The sequence below is a fragment of the Cryptosporidium parvum genome, chromosome 2, assembly GCF_000165345.1.
Source record: "Cryptosporidium parvum Iowa II chromosome 2, whole genome shotgun sequence".
NCBI classification, from domain to species: domain Eukaryota; phylum Apicomplexa; class Conoidasida; order Eucoccidiorida; family Cryptosporidiidae; genus Cryptosporidium; species Cryptosporidium parvum.
Genome location: NC_006981.1, coordinates 666036 through 688420, shown reverse-complemented (window position 1 = coordinate 688420; position 22385 = coordinate 666036). Strand labels below are relative to the sequence as shown.

Genomic DNA, 22385 nt, shown 5'->3' with positions numbered 1-22385 from the left:
GATATTGCTCCTCCCCCCTCACGCCGGTACCTTATTTTTTTTTCTCTATACCGGCGTTTTTGGATCACGAAAATAAAATGTAAATTTGTGTCGATTTTTTTTTTTATTTTAAAATTTTTTTTTATCAGTTAAAAATATAAAATTGGTCATATTAATATTGAAATTGATAATTTTGAAAGAGTTGATTTGATTTAGGTTCTTTTAAAAACTTAAATATAAAAAAGTGAATTAGTATATATTTAGGAGTGGAGATAATAAAATGAATATAATTAAAGTGGAAGAATATTTGAGAGAAAAGTATGGGATATTATCAATAATAGAAGAGAAGAAACAAGATATATTGGATGAATTAGAGAAAAAAGGAGGGAAGATTAAAAAGAATGTTGTTAGTAATAAGAGCGGTATGATTAAGGATGAATGGAAAAAAGATCTGGATAAGTTTGTATTGGATTGTGATTTAAGGGAGTATTTTATAGGAGAATCAATTAAATTTAGAGATGGAAAAATAGTTACAGATTTGAATAATTTACTAGTAATGGTAGTAAAATCATATGATTGTATAAGACCAAAAAGGTCTTCAATTGGAGATTTTGATAATGATAATGATGATTTGGATAGTGATCTTAAAGATGAAATTTGGGATGATTTAATGGAGTATGATAATAATCATAGTGATAATTTTGTGAATAAGAAACAAGAGAAAGTTGAGTTAGATGAGGAAAAAGGAAAAAAAGGAAAAGGATTTTCAAGTAAAATAAAGCTTAAAAAGAGAATGTTATATTTTACATTAACAACAGGAAAAATGAAATTACCAACTTCAGAACAATCAAGTACCCAAAAGAATGATACAGTGATAATTAACGCTTTAGAATATGAGAGATTGAATTGTATGAATAATGAAGACAATATGGTATTATATCCAGGTACAAAGTTATTGTTGAATTTACAACAAGGAGGATTAAGTAAAATACAAGTACAGAATTCAATATTATTATTAAATAATAATAATGTAAAATATTTGGGAGGGAATGTGGAATCTTTGGTGGAATCTTGGAAATTGAATAATATATTAAGTGGATCAGGATCTAAAGGATTTTCTGGATCAAAAAATCTGACAAAAAAACCACCGAAATTTATCCCATTTGCAAATAAGGAATCAGAAAGGAAGCAGTTAAATGAACAGGTTAAAGATGCACAACAAAGTTATCAACAAAATAAAGAAATTCAATCCAAGTTAAAATCTGTTCCTTGTTTGGCTTTATCTTCTACTGGGAATACTAATACGGTCGAATCTGAAAATGATTCCAAGAATTTGGAAAATAGTGTTAAAGCTTATAATGAATTTATTGAGGAGATTCAAAAATATAAAAAACAGAATTTGATTTCTTTGGAAAAGTTTAATTTATCATCAAAAAAGGCTACAACTACATCAAAAACATCTGCATCTAGTAAGAATGACAAGAATAAGCTACATGATGATCGAGATCCTGGAGCTCCTCTTAGAGGAAAACTTCTTAGATCAACTGAGAAAATTGACTCTGATGCTAGAGAATTCCTGAAATCTCGTCATGATAATTCTTCAAACATTACTTTATTTGATCATTTATTCTCAAAACTTGAAATTAAGGATGCTCTTAGTACTGGGGAAAACTCAGAAGGAGTAGGGATAGTGATACAAGAAGGAGAAGGAAGAAGAGCAGGAGGAGGTATGGAGAGAGGCGAACATTCTTCTAGGGGAGGAGGACATTCTGGCAGGGGAGGGCATTCTGGTAGGGGAGGACATTCTGGTAGGGGAGGACATTCTGGTAGGGGAGGACATTCTGGTGGGGGAGGAGTAAATTCTGGTAGAGGAGGAAGCTCTGGTAGAGGACATTCTAGTAGAGGAGGAGGAGGACATTCCACTAGAGGAGGGGGAAAAAAAGGAAGAGGAGGCAATGGCAAGTCTAAACATGAAAATTCGAGTAAACATTGAAAGATAGAGAAAGAAAAAGATGGAAAGGAAAAATGAGAGAAATAACAAGTCAGTTATGCACTATATTCCAATTGATCACTTTACTCCAGTCATTCCACTCTTCAGACATCTTAATTAACAGGTGGCAGCTATTGGCGCGCGCGCCAACAAAAACATACCCATCCCTATATTATACAACTAGTGGGCGTGCATAAAATGTTTGGGCGGGTATCCTTCAATTTTGCATGCAAATATTTGTCATACCGGTAAGCGTTTCAGAACTGACAATGCTTTATTAGGTTTTATTTTAGATTTTTTTATTCAAATATAACTGTTTACTTTCTTTTAAATGATCGGCAATAATTGTATTTCTTTTCCAGAATTATGTATCTACAACCAATTTCCCAGTATAGTCAGTTTTTATAAATTATTATCGATTTGAAAGATAAGCAGAGTAGGAAATTGATTAAGAAGAAAAAAAATTGGCGCTCAAACATGCATTTTGGAGAGTAACTTTTTTTTAATCTTTCAAATACAATATTAATATAAACAATACATTAAAAAAATTGTCTTTAAAGTTAATAATTAAAATGGACTAAATAATGAATATTCTCGGCAGAATTTAAAAGTAAGTTGTCGACGACAATTATGTATAACGACCTCTAAATCTATTTATTACTATTATTCTCCATTTCTATCAAGTTTTTCTCTCTCTTCTCGCTTTAGTTCCTCTCCACATTCTTTAATTCCTTTTCAGTATGGATAAAAATGATGTAGCACAACAATGTAGTGAATAAATACACTACTAACTCTCATATTACATCATCAAATGAACTAAATACTTGCTCCTTTATTAATTAGTTACCACAATCAACAGAAAAAAAAGGAAATAGGATCATTTCCACTTTTGTTATCTGGAATTTGCTCTAGTATGTTAGTAGTATAGTAACCATCATAATATAATAATGATAAAATTAGTCAGAAGCTCATATATATGTCCAAATTGGAGACAAGGGGATGAATAATGGGTATTTTAATGATTCCACGTCTCGGAGATCCTGTTAATAAATTACATCTTCTCTTTTTTTTCAATATAAGAAGAAGATTGTTATTAGATTAAGAGAGTATTTTCAAGTTGGATTCTTTTCTTCTTTATGATAGAATTATCTATGGGTTAAAGTAGCAAGAATTAAGCTTAGAGAACCATTAATTAATGCTTATTATCAACTTCATCGAATGATAACCTCTCCTCACTTGAAATCTTATTTATTATATTTTCAGTTTTCTTCTTTTGCTCTAATAATTCAGAAATACGAGATTCTTCAGTAGAAATAGCTTGTGATAAGCTTTCAATTCTCTTACTGACATCCTTTTGAATAGCATGAGTACTGATCTTTTTCTTTTCAAGTCTGGAAATTGCTCTTGCAAGTTTAGGAGAATATAATTTACTACTCATAGCTTTCTCTTTCATTAATTCTAATTCTGTATTATTCTTATTCTCATATTGAGTCAAAAAGTTACTAGAAGATTTGGCCTTTTCTAAATCTCTCTTCAATTGTCCAATATTTTGTTTAACCAAGTTAATTTCCATCTCAAGTTTGGCAAGCTGTATATATAATTGTGTCAAATCCTTGGAATCTCTAAGATCTAAAATAACCTTGGTCAATAGTTCCCTATCTTTACGAAGTTCTAACTGAGCCTTAGCACTTTCTTCTTTCCCTTCCTTAACGATCTTAACTAAAGCATTCATATTGTCTAATAAAACATTCATATCTATATCTTTATTTGTTTCAGTAGATGGAGTCTTATTTGAGTCATCTTGAGCTGGGACTTCATCGTTGGAGATATCATCACTTACAAATGGTGACTTCTCCTCATCTGACATTGAAGGTGGGATTGCGGTGGTGGTAGTAGTAGTAGTAGTGGTAGTGGTAGTGGTAGTGGTAGTGGTAGTAGAAGAAGAAGTAGTAGTAGTAGTAGTAGTAGTAGATGAAGGTAGGTCTGACTCTAAAGCCTCAGAAGATTTATCAGTATTCTTACCATTATGGTAGAAGCATTTCTTATCTTCTGTGCATAATTCACATTTATCGCATTCCAAACCACTAGCTAACTTTCTAATAACACGACCGTTACCGCTATTCTGCTCAGACTCTGTATGCTCTAAAGATGGCTGTGAAGTAACACTATCACCATCAGTAGGCTCCTCTCCTACATTCTGTAACATTAAGAGATCATATGTCAGGAAACGGGTACTTTGAGGGCAATCTGAACCAGAAACCATTGAATTTGAAGATTTATTACCTCTAAGTTTTGATTTACTCTTTGGCTTAGTTTCCTCTTCAATTCGAGTACAAGATAAATCAAGGTTACCAATATTCTGAATCTCAATCTTACCTTCACTGTCTCTCTTTGAAACCACTTCAACTTGGCCTCCAAGTTGCAAACGTGTCAAAATAAGCTCATCTTCATTATCATCTTCAGACTCTTCTGATTGTGTTTCTGAATCAACATCTTCTGGAAATGATAAATCCTCAATTTGAGAATCATATATCTTTACAGTTGGAATATATCTAGGCTCTGGAACAACATTTGGAACTTCACCAACAGTGGGACTTAATTCCTTAACATTGGTTTTATCATCTTCGGCATCATCAGTTCCAACCTTTGGTGGTTTTGGAACTTCATCAAATGGCTTAATTTGTGTATCTGGAGTTTTAGAAAGAGTGGTTTCCTTCTCAACCACTAAATAGGCTCCTTTAACCTGAGTTTTAACACTTTGATCGCCCTTTATAATGCAATGTTCGCATTCCTTATTCTTCTTAAGAGGAAGAGCTAAATCATTAGCATTCACAGATGATCCAATAACATAAACCAAAAATCCAAAATAAAATAAAAACTTCATATTATTCATTTTTTTCTCATAGAAATCCCCAAATTAATTTGTATAGTTACATGAAATTTCTTATATATTAGATATTGTTCTTGTAACTTAAACAATATTCTATTTGTATAGTTAAATTAAAATTTTCTTTAATAACTATGTAAGGCTCTCTATTGGCATAAATGTATGTACATATATATTTATATATATTTATATATATATATATATATGCGTGGATACTAAACTGTATTATTGAAAAAAATCTAAACAACTTGATTTATATCAAATATGATGATTTCTTGTCAATTACTTCGCTTATTCCTCCTTGGTATTTTTTTATATTCAGTTTTTTTTTTCCACAATTATATCCCGGGGTTTTGACTATTATTTTCTTATTTAATAAAAGTACATTAACTTTATGTCTTTTCCCCTTAATAATATACTTGGCTGTATTATTTACTTTAAATAATGTTTCTTGTATTTACCCGGTTTTTATTTATACATTTTCTAATTCTTTTAAATTAAAAAAAAAAAGAAAAATCTTACCAGTTATATAATTAACCTCTATATCGGTACTTTAATATTTTCATAAAAATTGTCTCAGAAATTCCCGCCTACCATTGTCGTCGGAATGGACGTTGGGCGGGCAATTTCTATCGTAGGCGGGCCCACATAATTAATATATTTGAATAATGGTTAGAAATTATTAATTAACAAACCAAAGAAATGATTAATTAAACTTATTTTATTTTTGCGCAATTAGTAAAGCAATTATTTTATTTTGGTATAGAATAAAACCATGTTTTTTTAGAAAATATTTCCTTGTAGAGCCCATATTAAACAATAATACAATAAAAAAAAGCTTATTTCTAATATTCCTTTTTTTTTCTATAAAAATAAGAAAGCACTTTGTATGTGTGTGTAAGTTATTTCTTTTAGTTCGCCTTTTCTAGTTTACAAAAATATTGAAGCTAAATAAAGGAGAAAAAATGTCATTCTGGCGCCAAAAGCATGCAATTAGTTGCATGTACTTGAGCATCCATTATAAAAAAAAAAGGAAATAGATAATTTAGTAAGAGATAAAATAAAGGCATAGAAACTTAATGATAAAGTAATACAAAACGACCTAAATACGGTTTATGTGACAAAATTACATTACATTCTATTTTATCTTATTAAATTATGCATCATTCAGAATAAATTATCACATAATGATTTAAGACTAACTAAAAATAATAAAACTTTACAAACTTTCTAAACTTGAAAGGATAAAAACTTAATTAATCCACAAATGATGTAGTGATATAATTCCAGTTTTTATTAAATTTAAATAATCCATTACAATGAGAAAAAATTAGTGAAAATATTGAAAAAATGAACTGAACTCAAATAAAAATATCTATAAAAACAAAACGAAGAAAAAAATGAGGGCTCCATACATAGATTCGTTGATTTAAATTCCAAATTGCACCAAGAAAAATTATAAAATAATGAAATTATTTATTTTTTAATACAGAAAAAGATTTAAGTAATTACTGTAGGCTTGCTTCTACCAGTAATCTCTTTTAATTTGATCTTTTTCTCAACTATCTCAATTAAGTGATTTAGAGCTTGTTGGGTTGTTTTTTCAAATTCCTGAGGGTTTTTAACAGTCTTCTCCATATATACCCTAATAGTTGCTCCCACTGATCCTGTTCCAGAAATTCTAAAAATAATTCTTGAACCGTCCGTAAATATAATCCTAACACCCTGATTTTTTGTAACTGAACCATCTACTGGATCATTATATGTAAAGTTATCCATAAATTTCACCTTCAACCCACTTGAACGGAGAGAGTTTCTTAATTTCTGAGAATCTTCCATTAAAGAATTTAAATGTTTAAAGAATTGATCAGCTTTTTCTGTTTCGACTGATTCGTAATCGAATCTAGTGTAGTAGTTTCTTCCATATGTTTTCCAGAATTCCCTAGTGATATCCTCAACAGATACTAATGATTTTGTTGGGTCTGGATTCTTGTAGGCTAGAATCGATAACCAAGCCAACACTGCCCATAATCCGTCCTTTTCACGAATATGGTCACTTCCTGTTCCAAAAGATTCTTCACCACATATGTCAATCATTTTTGCATCCATTAAATTACCAAAGTATTTCCATCCTGTTGGTACCTCGTAGCATGGGATTCCGAGCTTTTCTGCTACATTATTGAGCGACGTACTAGTAGGCATAGATCTTGAGACACCAGCCAATCCTTTTGAGAAGTATGGGATTGCTTCTTTTGCATATGATGCAATAATTGCAACAGAATCTGAAGGGGTAACAAAGAATCCTTTACCCAAAATCATATTTCTATCACAGTCACCATCTCCAGCAGCACCAAAATCTGGTGTGTTTTTATCAACTTTTTCTGGCGATTTAACTTTCATTAATTCAACTAAGTCTTTTGCATAAGTAAGATTTGGATCAGGATGAAGCCCTCCAAAATCTGGCTTTGATTCCAAATGTAACAATGAACTTTCTGGCAATCCAAATTCGTCAATAAAGAGTTTTCTTGCATATGGTCCAGCCACACCATGCATAGAATCAAAGACCATTTTAAAATCTTTTCTATTAAGTAGATTTTGAATCTTTTGGAAATCAAATATCTTTTTCATTAATTTTAGCCAATCTTCAGATGTATCTATTACTTCGACGGTAAATTGATTGGGTATTAATTCCTGTACGCCAATTTTACTTAAATCAATTTTGGGAAGTGAAATCTTCTTATATGATGTTAATTTTTTTGTAATTTCAAAAATTGCGTTGGTGACCGAATCTTGAGCTGGGCCTCCATTCTTTTCGTTAAATTTAACTCCAAAGTCCTCATCAATACCACCTGGGTTGTGTGAAGCTGTTAATAAGATTCCACCGACTGCAATACCGCCTTCTCTTTCTCTTATGATAGCACTCCCTGCTGGTGTTGAACATAAACCGTTAACACCAGTCCAAATCCTTTTAACTTTATGTGCTGCAGCAATTTCGGAAATAATTTGTATTGCTTCTGGTAGAAAGAATCTACCATCGCCAGCTACCAAAAGTGTTGCACCTTCAAAATTTTCAGGTGGGAATGATTGGAAGTATGATTCAATAAAGTTAGCCAAGTAAGTTCCTTCCATAAATACACGGGTTTTCTTTCTTAGACCACTTGTTCCTGGCTTTTGATCAAGATAAGGAGATATTTGAACTTCTTGAACTAACATATCTAATAGATTATCATTTTCATTAGGACTCCAAGCATCTAGACCTTTATCTGAATAATAATAAGTCTCAGTTGTTTCGGTTTCAATGACATTTCTTGTTACTACGGACACTTTCTTCTTAATTAGGGCCCTTCCCTGATTAATTTGAACATCCTGGGAGGTAACTACCTTTGCTTGACCATCGGTAGGTTCGATCAGATTTATTTTCTGCAAATATCTCAAATTCCCCACACTTTCGTTTGCATTGACATACTGACTTACAAGAACTAATGAAAAGAGTATGTTCAAAATTTTCATCATCTTTGTAAAAAAAGTAGTAAAAGTGTTGTTTTAATTCTTAATTTGCGGTAATGTTATTAGCTCTTCCAAACCCTCGAAAGATGAGGTCTTTTTTTTTTTTTTTTCGAGTTCAGATTAAATCATTTTGTAAACAATTACATTAAGAAATTAAAAATTCATTAAAATCTTTAGAATTATACTTTTTTAAGTTTCCTGTTTATTACCATAAAATTAAGTTATAACAGTTGGCCTATCTCTTCCTGTCGATTCTTTTAATTTAATCTTTTTCTCAACTATCTCAATCAAATCGCCAAGGATTTCGTTTGATGTGCTATTAACTTTTGTTTGATCACTCACAGTCTTTTCAATGTAAATTCGAATTGTTGCTCCTACTGAACCTGTACCTGATAGGCGGAAAACAACTCTGGAGTTATCCTGAAAGATAAATCTTAAACCCTGATTTTTTGCGACAGATTTATCTACTGGATCATTATATGTAAAGTTATCAGTTAATTTGATATCAATACCATATGGTTTAATGATTTCTCTTAATTTCTGATGATCTTCCATTAAAGAATTTAAATGTTTAAAGAATTGATCAGCTTTTTCTGTTTCAATTGATTCGTAATCGAATCTAGTGTAGTAGTTTCTTCCATATGTTTTCCAGAATTCCCTAGTGATATCCTCAACAGATACCAATGGCTTTGTTGGGTCTGGATTCTTGTGGGCTAGAATCGATAACCAAGCCAACACTGCCCATAATCCATCCTTTTCACGAATATGGTCACTTCCTGTTCCAAAAGATTCTTCACCACATATGTCAATCATTTTTGCATCCATTAAATTACCAAAGTATTTCCATCCTGTTGGTACCTCATAGCATGGGATTCCGAGCTTTTCTGCTACATTATTGAGCGAAGTACTAGTAGGCATAGATCTTGAGACACCAGCCAATCCTTTTGAGAAGTATGGGATTGCTTCTTTCGCATATGATGCAATAATTGCAACAGAATCTGAAGGGGTAACAAAGAATCCTTTACCCAAAATCATATTTCTATCACAGTCACCATCTCCAGCAGCACCAAAATCTGGCGTGCTTTTATCAACTTTTTCTGGAGATTTAACTTTCATTAATTCAACTAAGTCTTTTGCATAAGTAAGATTTGGATCAGGATGAAGCCCTCCAAAATCTGGCTTTGATTCCAAATGTAACAATGAACTTTCTGGCAATCCAAATTCGTCAACAAAGAGTTTTCTTGCATATGGTCCAGCCACACCATGCATAGAATCAAAAGCCATTTTAAAATCTTTTCTATTAAGTAGATTTTGAATCTTTTGGAAATCAAATATCTTTTTCATTAATTTTAGCCAATCTTCAGATGTATCTATTACTTCGACGGTAAATTGATTGGGTATTAATTCCTGCACGCCAATTTTACTTAAATCAATTTTAGGAAGTGAAATCTTCTTATATGATGTTAATTTTTTTGTAATTTCAAAAATTGTATTGGTAACCGAATCTTGAGCTGGGCCACCATTCTTTCCGTTAAATTTAACTCCAAAGTCCTCATCAATACCACCTGGGTTGTGTGAAGCTGTTAATAAGATTCCACCGACTGCAATACCGCCTTCTCTTTCTCTTATGATAGCACTCCCTGCTGGTGTTGAACATAAGCCATTAACACCAGTCCAAATCCTTTTAACTTTATGTGCTGCAGCAATTTCGGAAATAATTTGTATTGCTTCTGGTAGAAAGAATCTACCATCGCCAGCTACCAAAAGTGTTGCACCTTCAAAATTTTCAGGTGGGAATGATTGGAAGTATGATTCAATAAAGTTAGCCAAGTAAGTTCCTTCCATAAATACACGGGTTTTCTTTCTTAGACCACTTGTTCCTGGCTTCTGGTCAAGATAAGGCGTTACTTGAACTTGCTCCATATTTTTATTTTATAATTAATATATCAATTATTAACTTAACAAAATTATTTAAAAGTTTTTATAAAAAAGCACTTAAATAATTGGTAATTATTTAATATTATTTATCTTGAATTCAGTAGCTTATTTTGATTTCATGTAGTAATATTAACATAATATCCAGATTAGAAATATTTTCCCCATAGCGCCACTAAATATTAATTTAATTTGATAATTTCCAAGATATTTATTTGCATTCAGAAATTATTATTCATATTGAATCACACAGTTTGCTTTACTCTAAAAAAAAACACAAATACTAGTTTCCAATTTATACTTTAAGCTCTTTATTTGTTATCCTTACTTATTGTTGATATTATCCTTTTATAATTAACCAAAATTTGTGTTTATAATAATAATAATAGTAATAATAACAATAATTTATACTTTTCTCTATTTATTGTTTTAATAAAACTAATAAAGGATTTAGTAAGAAATATATTATCTAAATATATTGCAAATTTGCATGCACGCATGTATATGTCAACATTTTTTTCAATGTGGAAAGAGTTTACATAATGATACCGGTATTAAATAATTACATGCAAATTACGTGTATAAATATATTTATTTTATGTGGAAGGAGCATTAACGCAAGTAATTGAGAAAGTTTTTTTTTTGCTTTTTTACTATAAAAATATTAAAACAATTAGTGAAATAAAAAAATGTGATGTTAATTAAAAAAATATGTAATTAATGAAATTAATTTAAGTGAAGTAATAATTTAAATGAATATTTTATCATTACTATTGCTAAGAATCAAAATAATATAGAAGAATACTTCTTTTGATAAATTGGTTGAGACAAATTTTGTTCTAATATATATATATATATATATATATATAATATTATGATAAAGAACTAGAAAGTTTTTGTTCAAGAGCGGAAGACCAAACTGGTTTAGTAACTTTAAGCCTCTTAATAATCGTTGTGATTACCATATTAACTTCATCAACTCGTTCCTCATTGGGTTTGTCAGAGTCATTACATTTGTAAATGATTTCTTTTATATCAGAATATATATTTGGTATGTCCTGAAGATACTTCTCTTTGTCATCAGAAGAAATCTTTTCGTTAAAAATTACTTCCATGGAACCTCTAAGCTCTTTCATTTTACTAGAATATGCACTGCTAAAGTCATTCTTTAAAAGTTGGATTTCTGATAAGACGTAATAAACTACAGGTTTTGATGAATACTGCGAAATTTGGTTTAATAAATTCAGACTTTTGTTAATAAGTGAATATGGTCTGTCTGAATTATTAATTTCATGGGCATATTTCTCACTCTTAAGAAGATTAATAATATTTGGAAGAGACCACATTGGAAATCGTTCTTTATAAGAAGCAAGCTTCATAATACCAGATAAACATTCAATGATACGACTTAAATCTTCTCTTTTAATAGCAATTTTAAGTGAAGAATCCCACATCATCCAATTGTCTCTTGAATGTTTTAGGCCTTCGTTAATCGCACTTTGTGCTTCATCCCATAATTCTTTCTTAGACAGAGCGGCAGCCAAATTTGCCCAAGCTTCACCTTGCTGCGGATCTAAAGAAACTACTCTGCTAAATGCTTGTTGTGCAATTTCCCACCTCTCAAGCCTTAAAGCAACGCACCCAAGTGAAAACCAACAATTTACATTTGTGGAGTTAACCAATGAAGCCTTTGTATAAGCATCAAGAGCAAGCTCAAATTGTGATTTCTTAAAGTATGCATTTCCTAAAGATCTTTGCGCTCTTGCAAATCTATGGCGAGAAAGTTCCCATGATTTTTCATAAAATGAAAGATCTTGAGTAAGATCTCCAAGAGAACAATAAAGACGTGGAGTTTCTCTAACTTTGAGCTGTTCTTTAACTAGCTCAATAGCTTCAGTTTTTCTATCTGCAACAATTAAACAGTCTACAGCATCTTCCCACATACACATTTCTACAAACATATTATAAGCTGATAAAACAGAACCAATCCTCATCATTCTTATTCCAAGTTCTTTCTTTGCTTCCCAAATATTTGGATAATTTACAGAAAATACCAATCTAAGACGTTCTTCAGGACCTGGCTCAGCGTCATTAAATTGATCAACCAGTGATTGAAGTTGAAGACAGGCTCTATCAGCTGTTCTGCCTCGATGATGCTCTGCATAACATCTATACCATAAGGCTGTTGAGAAACATAACCAATTATGAATTTTTTTGCGAAGATCCTCATCTTTGATTTTGGTTATATCGAATTTTAAGATTCTGTTTGTCAAAGCATTCAGCTGCTCATAAGCTATTACATCATTTGTTGGACTTGTTTCATAAATTGCAACGCCATGTATTAATAATACACATTGTTCTATTATTGCCAAGGATCCGGTAAGGTGACTATTTTTATCATCATCCAGTTTCACGTTTTCATAAATATCAATATTTGGATCTACACTCTTGAGTAAAACATTTTCTGGATATTGACGATCAAGAATCTTCTCTTCGGTCTCATTATTTATGGAATCTTCAGTTGGCTCTTCACTTTCCACAACATTTCTATCTATTTCGTTTTCAAGATTATCAGAACTTCGATAAACTTCAACTACAAGCTGTGCTGTACTCTCCCTTTGATTCATTCTTTTTTGTCCAAGTGCTCCAGTGAATGAATATTTAAATCCATTCATTAAAGATATTTGTTTAAGTAATATTGCACATGGATTTGCTCTACTAAAAGTGGATAAAGAAAGGGAAAGATCAAGTAAAAATATAGAAGAAACATTTTTATCCAATTTGTTTGAAAACAAAGCTTGATTACTTGATAATTCTTCATCAAATCTGAAAGACCTTAAAAGGTTATCCTTGAAACGATCGTTTATTGGGAAATCATCTGGAATTATATTCCATTCATTTTTTAACCAATTTGAATACTTCTCAAGAATTGTACTCTCTAAATAAGGAGTTGCAGCAAATTTTATTCCTCCTTCTAAACTCCTTTGCCATATACGGTAAAATCTTTGCTTCCAAAAGTTTATAAAGCTTAATTTTGGTATTTCATCACCTATTACAATATATTTTGATAATTTCAGTATATTGGATTCACTATTAAATTCATCTTTATTATCAGTTGACCTATTTGATAAGAATTCAATCAGAAATATACTCCAAGTTAGAAATGGGGCTGAATTACATCTTTGGTACAAATATTCACCATCTATTTCCAGACAACAAGTACATTCTTTGTGATAATTGTTTCCAAATTCTTTATCATTATCTAAACTTTCTGTGATCAGTCCAGAAAGTTCGTTATTGTTATAATCAGCCTCTTTCTTTTCAGGCTTCCAATCTTTAGATACACCGTCGTCTATTTTAAATGGAGGACCCGTCCAATTTGATTGCATGTAAATATTTAGCAAAAGTATTGAAAGACATAAAATTTCAAATTGAGCTATTTTTTGCGAAACTTGATCATTATCTTTTAAAATATAGCTCATATAATAATCCAATACATTTTGAGAGATCTTTTCAAGTGATTTTGTCTCCAAATTTGAGTGGTATTCTTTATATAATGGAGATATTAATAATTTAAAGTGTGGATCATTAATCAATTTCAAACAAGAATATGACTCTGCAATCTCTAAAGATTTTAGCAGTTTCTCAAACAATTCAGGCGCAAGTGAGTCCTTGCTTTTCAAGTAATTTTTACTGCTTGTGTCAACAAGTCTTTCTTCCCAGCCAAATACCAAATCTTTATGATTACTACTCATTTATATCAGATCCCTAACTTAATCCTTTGTTGAGATAATTTATACATAAATATAAAGTTAAATATTAATTTTTGGATGTTTTAAATATTATAAGAAAATCAATACAAATTTTGACAATTCTTTTAATACAATTATAAATTCTTTAAATAAATGGTCAAAATGGGTTTGGCGGGAAAGTTGTGCTTGCAAAAAATTTTTTAAAATTAAGATTAATTTGGAAATTGAAAATTGGGAAAAATATTGTTCAAGAGTTCCACACAGATATATTCAAGGACAAAAAGAATGAGGAGTTAACATATAGTCTATCATTTAATTACTTTTTGGTAAAAAACTTCAGATTTTGAGAGACGACCTAGATAATGGAGTTTAATCTCGAATTTAATATTAAATTGAAAGACGGAATCAAAATAATATTACAAGTTCTAAGTTTGAATATAAATTAAAACATCCATCCTCTTATTTTTCTTAAGAAAAGAAGGATTAAAATTTAATTAAATTATACCACTAAAACTAAATTCAAGAGTTTGGTAATTCCAATATAAAAAAAAATAATTTACTCTTAATATTTCTAATATTTCAAAATGGATTACCTACTTCAAACTCGGATTGATATTTTTAGAACAAGCAATAATATATAAAAAAAAAGCTCATGCCTTTTTGGTATTACCTTTTTTGAAGTCTTTAGGCTCCCAATCATCCCCAAGATCGCTTTCCCAGAGGTTAATATTCTTTACATCGGATTGTACAATGTTGACGTTACTATTACTTGAGCTAATGACAGATTGTGGAGCTTTGTTACTTGGAGAAGCCTTGGAATTACTATTCATATTAGTAGCTAAAGATTCTGAAGGTGGAGAAGGCTTTCTACCAATAGTTCGAGTAAAATTACTGTTACTTGAATTAAATGAATTGGAATTTATGGAATCTAAGGATTTTTGAGGATCAATTTGGCCACTTCTGTCAGTCTCAGCTTCATTAATATCATCACCGAAAATGTTGTTGAGTGGATCATTAAAATTACTTGGATCAATTGCAGTCTGGATAACCTCATTAACTCCAGAAATACCACTCTGAATAGTGTTATTGACCCATTGAGCAGAGTTTTGCATTGTAGTAGCGGTATTTGACCAGAATTTCTCGTCCTGGACCTTCTCAACAACAGCTCTACCAGCTTCTTCAATGTATGTTCCTCCAGCTTTTACTGAGTCGATTGCGCTCTCTAAAATCCCTCTTTCATTCACATGGTTGATTGTACTTTCTGCATAGCTTTTTGTATTGGAAATGACCTTCATGCTAAACGATGATAAACTATCGAGAATTCCTCCAAAGCCTTTTGAACCAATATTACGGTCAAATAAGTTTGCATATTTGTCGTCGCTTGGATTATTTCCAAATGAGTTAGAAGATGAGAAAGATGTACCAGTTCTCATTGGAGAAAATCCGTTATTGCTACCTACATTATTATTCTTATTATTGCTCTCAGGGACATATTCCAAACAACCAATTGATTTTGAGGGTTTTGGACCTGGCGTATTTCCCTCACATAAATCTTTCAACATTCCCCTGTAATAGGCAGCTATTTGAGAGTTGTATTTTTTCTTAATATCACAGCCATTGAGCCCGTATTCACTAAAAATCTCAGTCAATCTGGTATTGCCCCCCAATTCCATTGCTTTCATTTGTTTTGGAGTCCAACTATCCATTGTAATGGATCTTATGAAACTAATATGTACCCCCAAACCTCTATGAACACCACTACATGTCAAACACATTAAGCATCCATGTGAAACTGATGCCCATTGTGGATGAGGCGCTCCGCAGTCAATACATTTATTATTTAGAGGGTCCTTTTCCTTTATACTCTTAAAGAATTGTTGGGTTTTATTGTCCATTATTTCGATTTAATAAAATATCTTTCAATATTGCTTAGTAATTATAGTTTTTTTAGAATTTAACTTCAAAAGCCGATATTACTAAATATTTCTTTATTCCTCTGATTTATATTATTTCAATTAGTTTAATGTTCCAAAAAGAGTAAAACTTGCAAAAATTTGTCCGGACCTTCTAGGCGAATTACTTTTTCCCTAGATTCTTCTGTCTCTTTCTTTCTGATTTACAAATCAATATTCTGACTGAAAGATTATTAACCTAGCTCCCATTTATTTTTTACCAGGTTAGTTATCAATTTTATTATTAATAACTATTTCCCTCTTTTTCTTTCTTCCTTTAACTTCATTCAAATACAAGAAAAAATGATATTAGCTCAAATTGCATGCAAAACCCGCCAAAAAGCGCCTAAATATTGGTTTGTTTACGTGGGGAGAGCGCTAAGGCTATGGGGGAATTTATCGAATATTATAAAAAATGACTAAGGAAATGAATTATATAAAAGAAAAAATAATTCAGAAAAGAAAATGAGCAAAAAAGTGGCCAGAATTATATTATAGAAACAGAAAAGAATAGCGGCTTGCATTTTACCTCCAAATTCAATTGGTAAAGGTTAGATGCCATAATTTATAGCTTACTGTGCAAATTTGCATGTAGTTGGCGGGAGTGCATGCATAATAAAAACAGTATTTCAGCAAACAAAATTTGAGTTTGGACAAAAACTTAAAAAAAAAAATGAAAATATTAATAAATATATGCATATTGTATTGAAGGCGAAGTTGAAGATACCTCTATAACTTAATCTTTATCTTAAATGTATTCATTAAGTTGGTTCCAGTGAGTAGTGGAACCAGGAATCAATAGTATAGTGAGTGTGGGTGCTATTAATTTGTAATGCCAAGCATGGAAAAGTTATGGGATATTAAAGTTCATCCCTGGAGCTTTCCTGTCCATAGTCAGAGTCTTCAGAGTCACTATATTCGTGATCTTCTTCATCGTTTTGGTAAGAGGCTGTTGGCTCTGACTCTGCTGGAACAGGGATCGGAGTGGATCTAGGGATGTTAGATGATAGAGAGTGGGATCCATCCAGGAGTCCATCAATAAACTTTGGAAGCTGCTCAAGGTTATCAAATGTTTGAAATTTCCTTCTCTTAGCTCTATAAATGGCAATACATGTTTTTGAAGACGGTGAAAACTCAGAATGACATTTGAAAGTATCTAAGAAGTGGCTATTTTTGCCATTTCTAAAGGCTGAGATCCAGAAGAAGTTTATTGGGTCGTTTCTATACTTGAAAGAAAGGTCTTCAAAACGCTTATCCATTCTAAAGTCATTCTTTTCCATAATTAAAATAACACAAAATCTTGAATCAGTCTCGGAGCAGAACCCTTTGGAAGTAACCAATTCAAAAGTAAGTTCCTGAACTTTGCTCTTCAAGGCCTCGTTAATGTCATGCTGTTTCCTTGCTCTAAATGAGCCAACAATACGACTCAATGTTAAAGTAATGACATCATGAGAAATTGTATTAAGAGAAATCCATTCTCCAGAGGCAGTTATTGATGATGATTCTGTGGCTTTTCCTCCAACTTTATTTCCAGATTCATTAATTTCATCTACTGAGAGAATATAAGGGGGATTTGCGGGTTTTGAAGCTTCCATGTGGGGTGATGCAAAGAATATCTTTTTCAGCCAGTCATTATTAATCGAGACAATTGCTAGGTTTAGTCTATTCTGGAAATCTTTTGCAATCTTTTTGAGTAAAGGAGAGGAAGAGTCTTTGTTTGTGAACAAAACTGCTTTTGGAATATGCTTCCCAAGTCTAAGCCATTGAATCGCTTGGTTATAAGAATTGAGACGCATAGAGTGATCTGGCATTTTTTCTGTTATCCATTTGCCTATATTTGATTCACTATATGGATTCTTAGATCCAGGACTTGGATTAAAGACTATTTGGCTATTTTTACCTTTAATAAACATGGATAGGTGAGGGTACTTCTCAATATTATAGGATTGACAAAGTTGAAAATGGGTATCGCAATTAACTGCTCCAAATTCTACATCATACTGGGACATTAGTTTTGCTATATTTCCATAGGCTTGTACTAGCTGCTTACAGGGTCCACATCCAGGCCTATAGAAGTTAACAATCATAATCCATTCTCTGGATTTGATCTTATCCTTGATTTCACCAGCTGACATTGTTGAAAGTTCAGTAACATGTTTTGAGTCCGAATACAAGTTGTTATAGGAGCTTCCTTGAGATTCAAAATGAGATCTTGAATTACTTCCCTGACGCCTACCTCCACCACCTCCTCCAAAACCAAATGGTCCTCCCCCTCCAAAATGGAAAGTATTGCCTCCTGCACTAAACTTGAAACCTCCGAAGTCCCCAAAGCCTCCAAATCCACCAAATCCACCAAAATCAAATCCTCCATCTCCTCCTCCACCAAATCCTTCAGACTTTAATCCCTCTTCTCCAAAAGCATCGTATTTACGTCTTGTTTCAGGATTGACTAAAACCTCATATGCATTTGCAACTTCCATGAATTTCTCTTTAGAGCCAGGATTTTTGTCTGGATGGTATTTTAAGCTTAACTTTCTGTATGCTCGTTTTATTTGGTTCTCATTTGCATTTCTTGGAACCCCTAAAATCTTATAGTAATCTTTTCCTGCAATTACTGGTATTACTATTAACAATACTAATCTTAGCACGAATAAAACGCAGAGCATCTTTGATTTGCCATGAATTTAAAGACAGTAATTATCTACTCTGAAAACTGTGTCAAAACCACTCCTCACAATTTAGTATTTAAGATTCTTAATAATTATGATACCACTTTTCCTGTTTATTTATTCTTTGCTTGAACCTTATAGGAATTTATTATTCCTATTCCAAATTAGATTCTTTAAGTGATGAAGCGCAGAATTTAACTATTACCTTTTAATTCCGTTCACTTTACCCAATGGAGATTAATCTCCGAAATAGTCTTCCTTATTATCACCTTTTTCCTCTTTATTTAATTCTGAAACTCCCCTCAATATATAAATATATTTATATAGGGAGGTTTTACCAATTTTTGCAAAGCTTCGTACTTATTTCTCTAATATTTGAAATTTAACCACAATATTAATACGATTTATATATATTATTACCGGTACCTTACACGTATTTATTATTAATATAATTTAAATAAGTAACAAACTAATTTAATATCCTGCATGTTCCCGCCTTTTGGGCGTAAATTTAAAAAAATATTTAATTTGATTACTAAAGCCCTAAAAAATTAAACTTTACATAGTAAAAAAGTGTGTAGTGATGGGGGAGGGAGTGGATCTTAATTTGAATGCATGACAAAGGAGTATATTTCCATCTTCCCGATGGTGTCAGACCCTTTAGGATTTACCAAGGCAAGAGAGATGCAACTGGGGAGGGCGAGGGAAAAAAGGTGGAATATGATAATATTAAAATAGAAAAACAAGAGTAAAAAAGGAGATAGAAGGATTAGATGTGATCTAGTGAATCATAATCAACAAAGAAAAAGGAAAAATAAACATTAGTGAACCTTTAGCAATAAAAAGGCTCCCAAATACTTCAAATTAATTCCCCCAATATCTACTTAAAGTAAAAAATATTTAATAAATATATGTTCCCGCCTGCCACGTAACATACAAAATGACATAATGAGAATTACGTGCATGCATTCACTGCGGTTAAGTTTTGGTGGGCCGAATAAAAAAAATTATGCCTCTCTTTTATTGAATCTGTTATTTCCATGATATCCACCTCTATGACTTCCTCCACCTCTTCTATGATGAGAACCTCTGTTATAGGACCCAGTACGAGGTTTTACAGCTGACGTTCCAAAGGTTTCCTTGTCTATTTGTTTTTGTTTTTCTCTGAGGGCTTTAGCTTGGGGATCAGATGAACCTTGAGGTTTTTTTGAGCGCTCAGGATCTAAAGTTTCACAGGAAATGCTATCAAAGAATCCAGAAACTTTGTTGTATCCTCCAACCGTTAGTTTTTTGGATGGGTCATCATCAGTAGTATCATTACTTGCATTAGAATTTCCACTAATACCTAGACCTGTATTCATAGCTCCAGATTTGTTACCGGTATCTGAAATGGTACCTTCTAATTTAACTCCCTGTTCCGTTTGAGCAGAAGCAAGTCCTTCATTGAGCGTTTTCTCGAATTTCTTATTTTGTTCGGAAAAATCAAATTCAGTATCAAGTTCTGCTTTGAGAGCCTGATTAATTCTAGGCTTTAGTTCTCCAACAATGAAAGACCTTTGACTACCTCCACCATTGTTATAATGAGAGCTTCCTCCGCTACCTTTATAAGATTTTCCTGAATATCCACCACCTCTTTGTCTATTCCTGGAATGATCTTTGCGTCCGTTCGAGATTGATGAGCTCCCTTGATTAGTGCCTGAGGGTTTTCCTCCGGATACAGCATTGCTATAGCTCATTTTAGGGGAACGTCTAGAGTTACTTGAACTAGTTTCAAGTGGTTTTTGCTGATTAACACTGCTAGTATCAGCGACATGACTCTGACCTTGGCTCTGAGCTGAAGTAGTCCCTGATCCTCCATTAACTGATAATATCGCAGGATCATTTGGAAGTCCATTATTGTTTGTTGCCGCTGCCGGCTGACAAACTGCAAGATCTGTAATGTCACTTCCTCTAAAAACAATCATCTCAAAAACGGTTGATGATGCAGGCCCAGGAGCACCATTTGGACCATTCTCAAAGTATCTAACATCTTTTAAAGTGATAGTGGACTTGTCAACATCTATAGAGTGCAAGACACCTTCATATCTTTTATCATTACGAGAAATTATTGTAATTTTGCTTCCAATATATTCGTGAACCATCTTTATCTTGTATTACCTCTGTTATAACAAAATATAGATGTTTATTATTAATATTATTATTATCTATGTTTATGCTTAAATACGATTATTACTATAAATATTTGTACAGATAAATTTACATTTAATATATATAAATATATATATTTATATATATTTACATATATTAATGAATTTCAGTATTTACTCTAATTGTGATTTAGTATTTTTCCATTCAATTGATTTAAGTGGAAATATAAGACCAATTCAAAAAAGAATTTTGAGAGATTTACGTAATCTTTTACAGTGGTAACTAATACTACAATAGTTAAAGCCCACTTCCTTCTCAAGGCAACCGTGATATATTTATTTGAATAAATAAAATAATAATCTCACGTTCTCTTTCTTTTTTTTTTTTTCCTTCTTCCCTTGGCAATATTAAACCTTTTACTCTGTTTTAATTCATATATAAAAATAAATTATATGAATACATATATATTTACAATTAATTAACTTATATTTTTTTTCAAGCCCTTATTATTAATTAATACTATATTCTATTTTAACGTGGGCATTGCTGTTTATTAAATATCCTTTAATCACAAGACACAGCTTATTGTAAAGTTGGTTTTTTCCATATAATAGTGAGGTACCGAATTAGGCGGCAACATGCGGCGGCATTATGTGGCGGGATGAATTAGTTTTTTAAATAGCTTAATGCAAATGTTGCAATTAAATAATTAATAAAGTGGGTAAAAGAGTGAAAGAAAAAGCAAACAAACAGTAAGACTAGATCTTTGCTTACTTAAATACTATTCTTCTGTTAGCTCTTTTATTTCTTGCTGTTTATGTCATTCTGTCAGTATCCTGTACGCCCGCTCACTATTTATATTAATTAAAATTCACGATCTGCCCCCCATATTTTAAAAAGTTAATAATCTTGAAAATTTTGCATGTTTGGCGGGATCTACCCAAGTAATTAGGATTTAATCTAAAAAAAATATCATTTTAAAATAATATTATATTAGTAAAGGTGGGAAAAACAAATATTTTTGAATATATAAGAATATTTCCACAATAAGAAAGAATTATTATTTCTAGAGGAAATTTTAATAAGTAATAGAAAAGAACAACAGGTAATGGTAAACTAATTCAAGAAGAAGAAAAAAAAGAATTAGATCAACATTAACAACAATAAAAAAAAAACCAATTAAATTTTAAAATTACGTATTTTTCGTCTAAACTCTATTGTTATCCCTCAAGCAAAAATGACAGCCTCGAGAAATATTATCAATACTCTTTTTTTCTTTATTTCCTTATTTTCTTCCAAGAACTCTCTTCAAAATGGACTTCATAATTTTTTTGTCAGGTAAGCTTATATATTTTATTGAATCTCAATTTCAAAAGTCAAATTTGAAACACTCAATATAAAATAGTTAACCATACCGGAAATTTTTGTTATATTTTGCATTTGAATTTGCATGTATATGCATGAAATAAATCAACTGCAAATTGTAGAGTTACATGGCGCCTGAAATTGAGACTTAAAATTTCTAATTACTAAAAACTTGAAAATATTCAATTTTTGATTTTTTTA

General features: G+C 31.6%; 9 protein-coding genes across 9 annotated transcripts; 2 read left to right on the top strand and 7 right to left on the bottom strand.

Moving 5' to 3' along the window:
• Window positions 1–259: 259 nt before the first annotated feature.
• Window positions 260–1972, top strand: cgd2_3300 (hypothetical protein; the record flags this gene model as incomplete). The annotated part of the gene is made up of 1 exon (XM_626520.1): window positions 260–1972. The coding sequence occupies one exon, from the start codon at window positions 260–262 to the stop codon at window positions 1970–1972; it is 1713 nt and encodes a 570-aa protein (XP_626520.1).
• Window positions 1973–3161: 1189 nt separating this feature from the next.
• cgd2_3290 (hypothetical protein with a signal peptide plus thr stretch, possible mucin) lies at window positions 3162–4862 on the bottom strand (the record flags this gene model as incomplete). Its single annotated transcript, XM_626519.1, has 1 exon — window positions 3162–4862. One exon carries the CDS (start codon window positions 4860–4862, stop codon window positions 3162–3164), a length of 1701 nt encoding a protein of 566 aa, XP_626519.1.
• Window positions 4863–5014: 152 nt separating this feature from the next.
• Window positions 5015–5389, top strand: cgd2_3280 (hypothetical protein; the record flags this gene model as incomplete). Its single annotated transcript, XM_626518.1, has 1 exon — window positions 5015–5389. One exon carries the CDS (start codon window positions 5015–5017, stop codon window positions 5387–5389), a length of 375 nt encoding a protein of 124 aa, XP_626518.1.
• Window positions 5390–6356: 967 nt separating this feature from the next.
• Window positions 6357–8369, bottom strand: cgd2_3270 (phosphoglucomutase, tandemly duplicated gene; the record flags this gene model as incomplete). Its single annotated transcript, XM_626517.1, has 1 exon — window positions 6357–8369. One exon carries the CDS (start codon window positions 8367–8369, stop codon window positions 6357–6359), a length of 2013 nt encoding a protein of 670 aa, XP_626517.1.
• A 210-nt stretch (window positions 8370–8579) lies between these two features.
• On the bottom strand, window positions 8580–10286 carry cgd2_3260 (phosphoglucomutase, tandemly duplicated gene; the record flags this gene model as incomplete). Its single annotated transcript, XM_626516.1, has 1 exon — window positions 8580–10286. The coding sequence occupies one exon, from the start codon at window positions 10284–10286 to the stop codon at window positions 8580–8582; it is 1707 nt and encodes a 568-aa protein (XP_626516.1).
• An 884-nt stretch (window positions 10287–11170) lies between these two features.
• On the bottom strand, window positions 11171–14053 carry cgd2_3250 (3x TPR domain-containing protein; the record flags this gene model as incomplete). The annotated part of the gene is made up of 1 exon (XM_626515.1): window positions 11171–14053. One exon carries the CDS (start codon window positions 14051–14053, stop codon window positions 11171–11173), a length of 2883 nt encoding a protein of 960 aa, XP_626515.1.
• A 647-nt stretch (window positions 14054–14700) lies between these two features.
• cgd2_3240 (ARF GAP-like zinc finger-containing protein) lies at window positions 14701–15954 on the bottom strand (the record flags this gene model as incomplete). Its single annotated transcript, XM_626514.1, has 1 exon — window positions 14701–15954. A coding segment is annotated over one exon (1254 nt), but the record flags the coding sequence as incomplete, so codon positions are not given.
• Window positions 15955–16862: 908 nt separating this feature from the next.
• Window positions 16863–18668, bottom strand: cgd2_3230 (heat shock protein DnaJ Pfj2, putative; the record flags this gene model as incomplete). The annotated part of the gene is made up of 1 exon (XM_001388196.1): window positions 16863–18668. One exon carries the CDS (start codon window positions 18666–18668, stop codon window positions 16863–16865), a length of 1806 nt encoding a protein of 601 aa, XP_001388233.1.
• Window positions 18669–19678: 1010 nt separating this feature from the next.
• cgd2_3220 (Sc6p-like, SM domain) lies at window positions 19679–20812 on the bottom strand (the record flags this gene model as incomplete). Its single annotated transcript, XM_626513.1, has 1 exon — window positions 19679–20812. One exon carries the CDS (start codon window positions 20810–20812, stop codon window positions 19679–19681), a length of 1134 nt encoding a protein of 377 aa, XP_626513.1.
• Between the last annotated feature and the right edge of the window lie 1573 nt (window positions 20813–22385).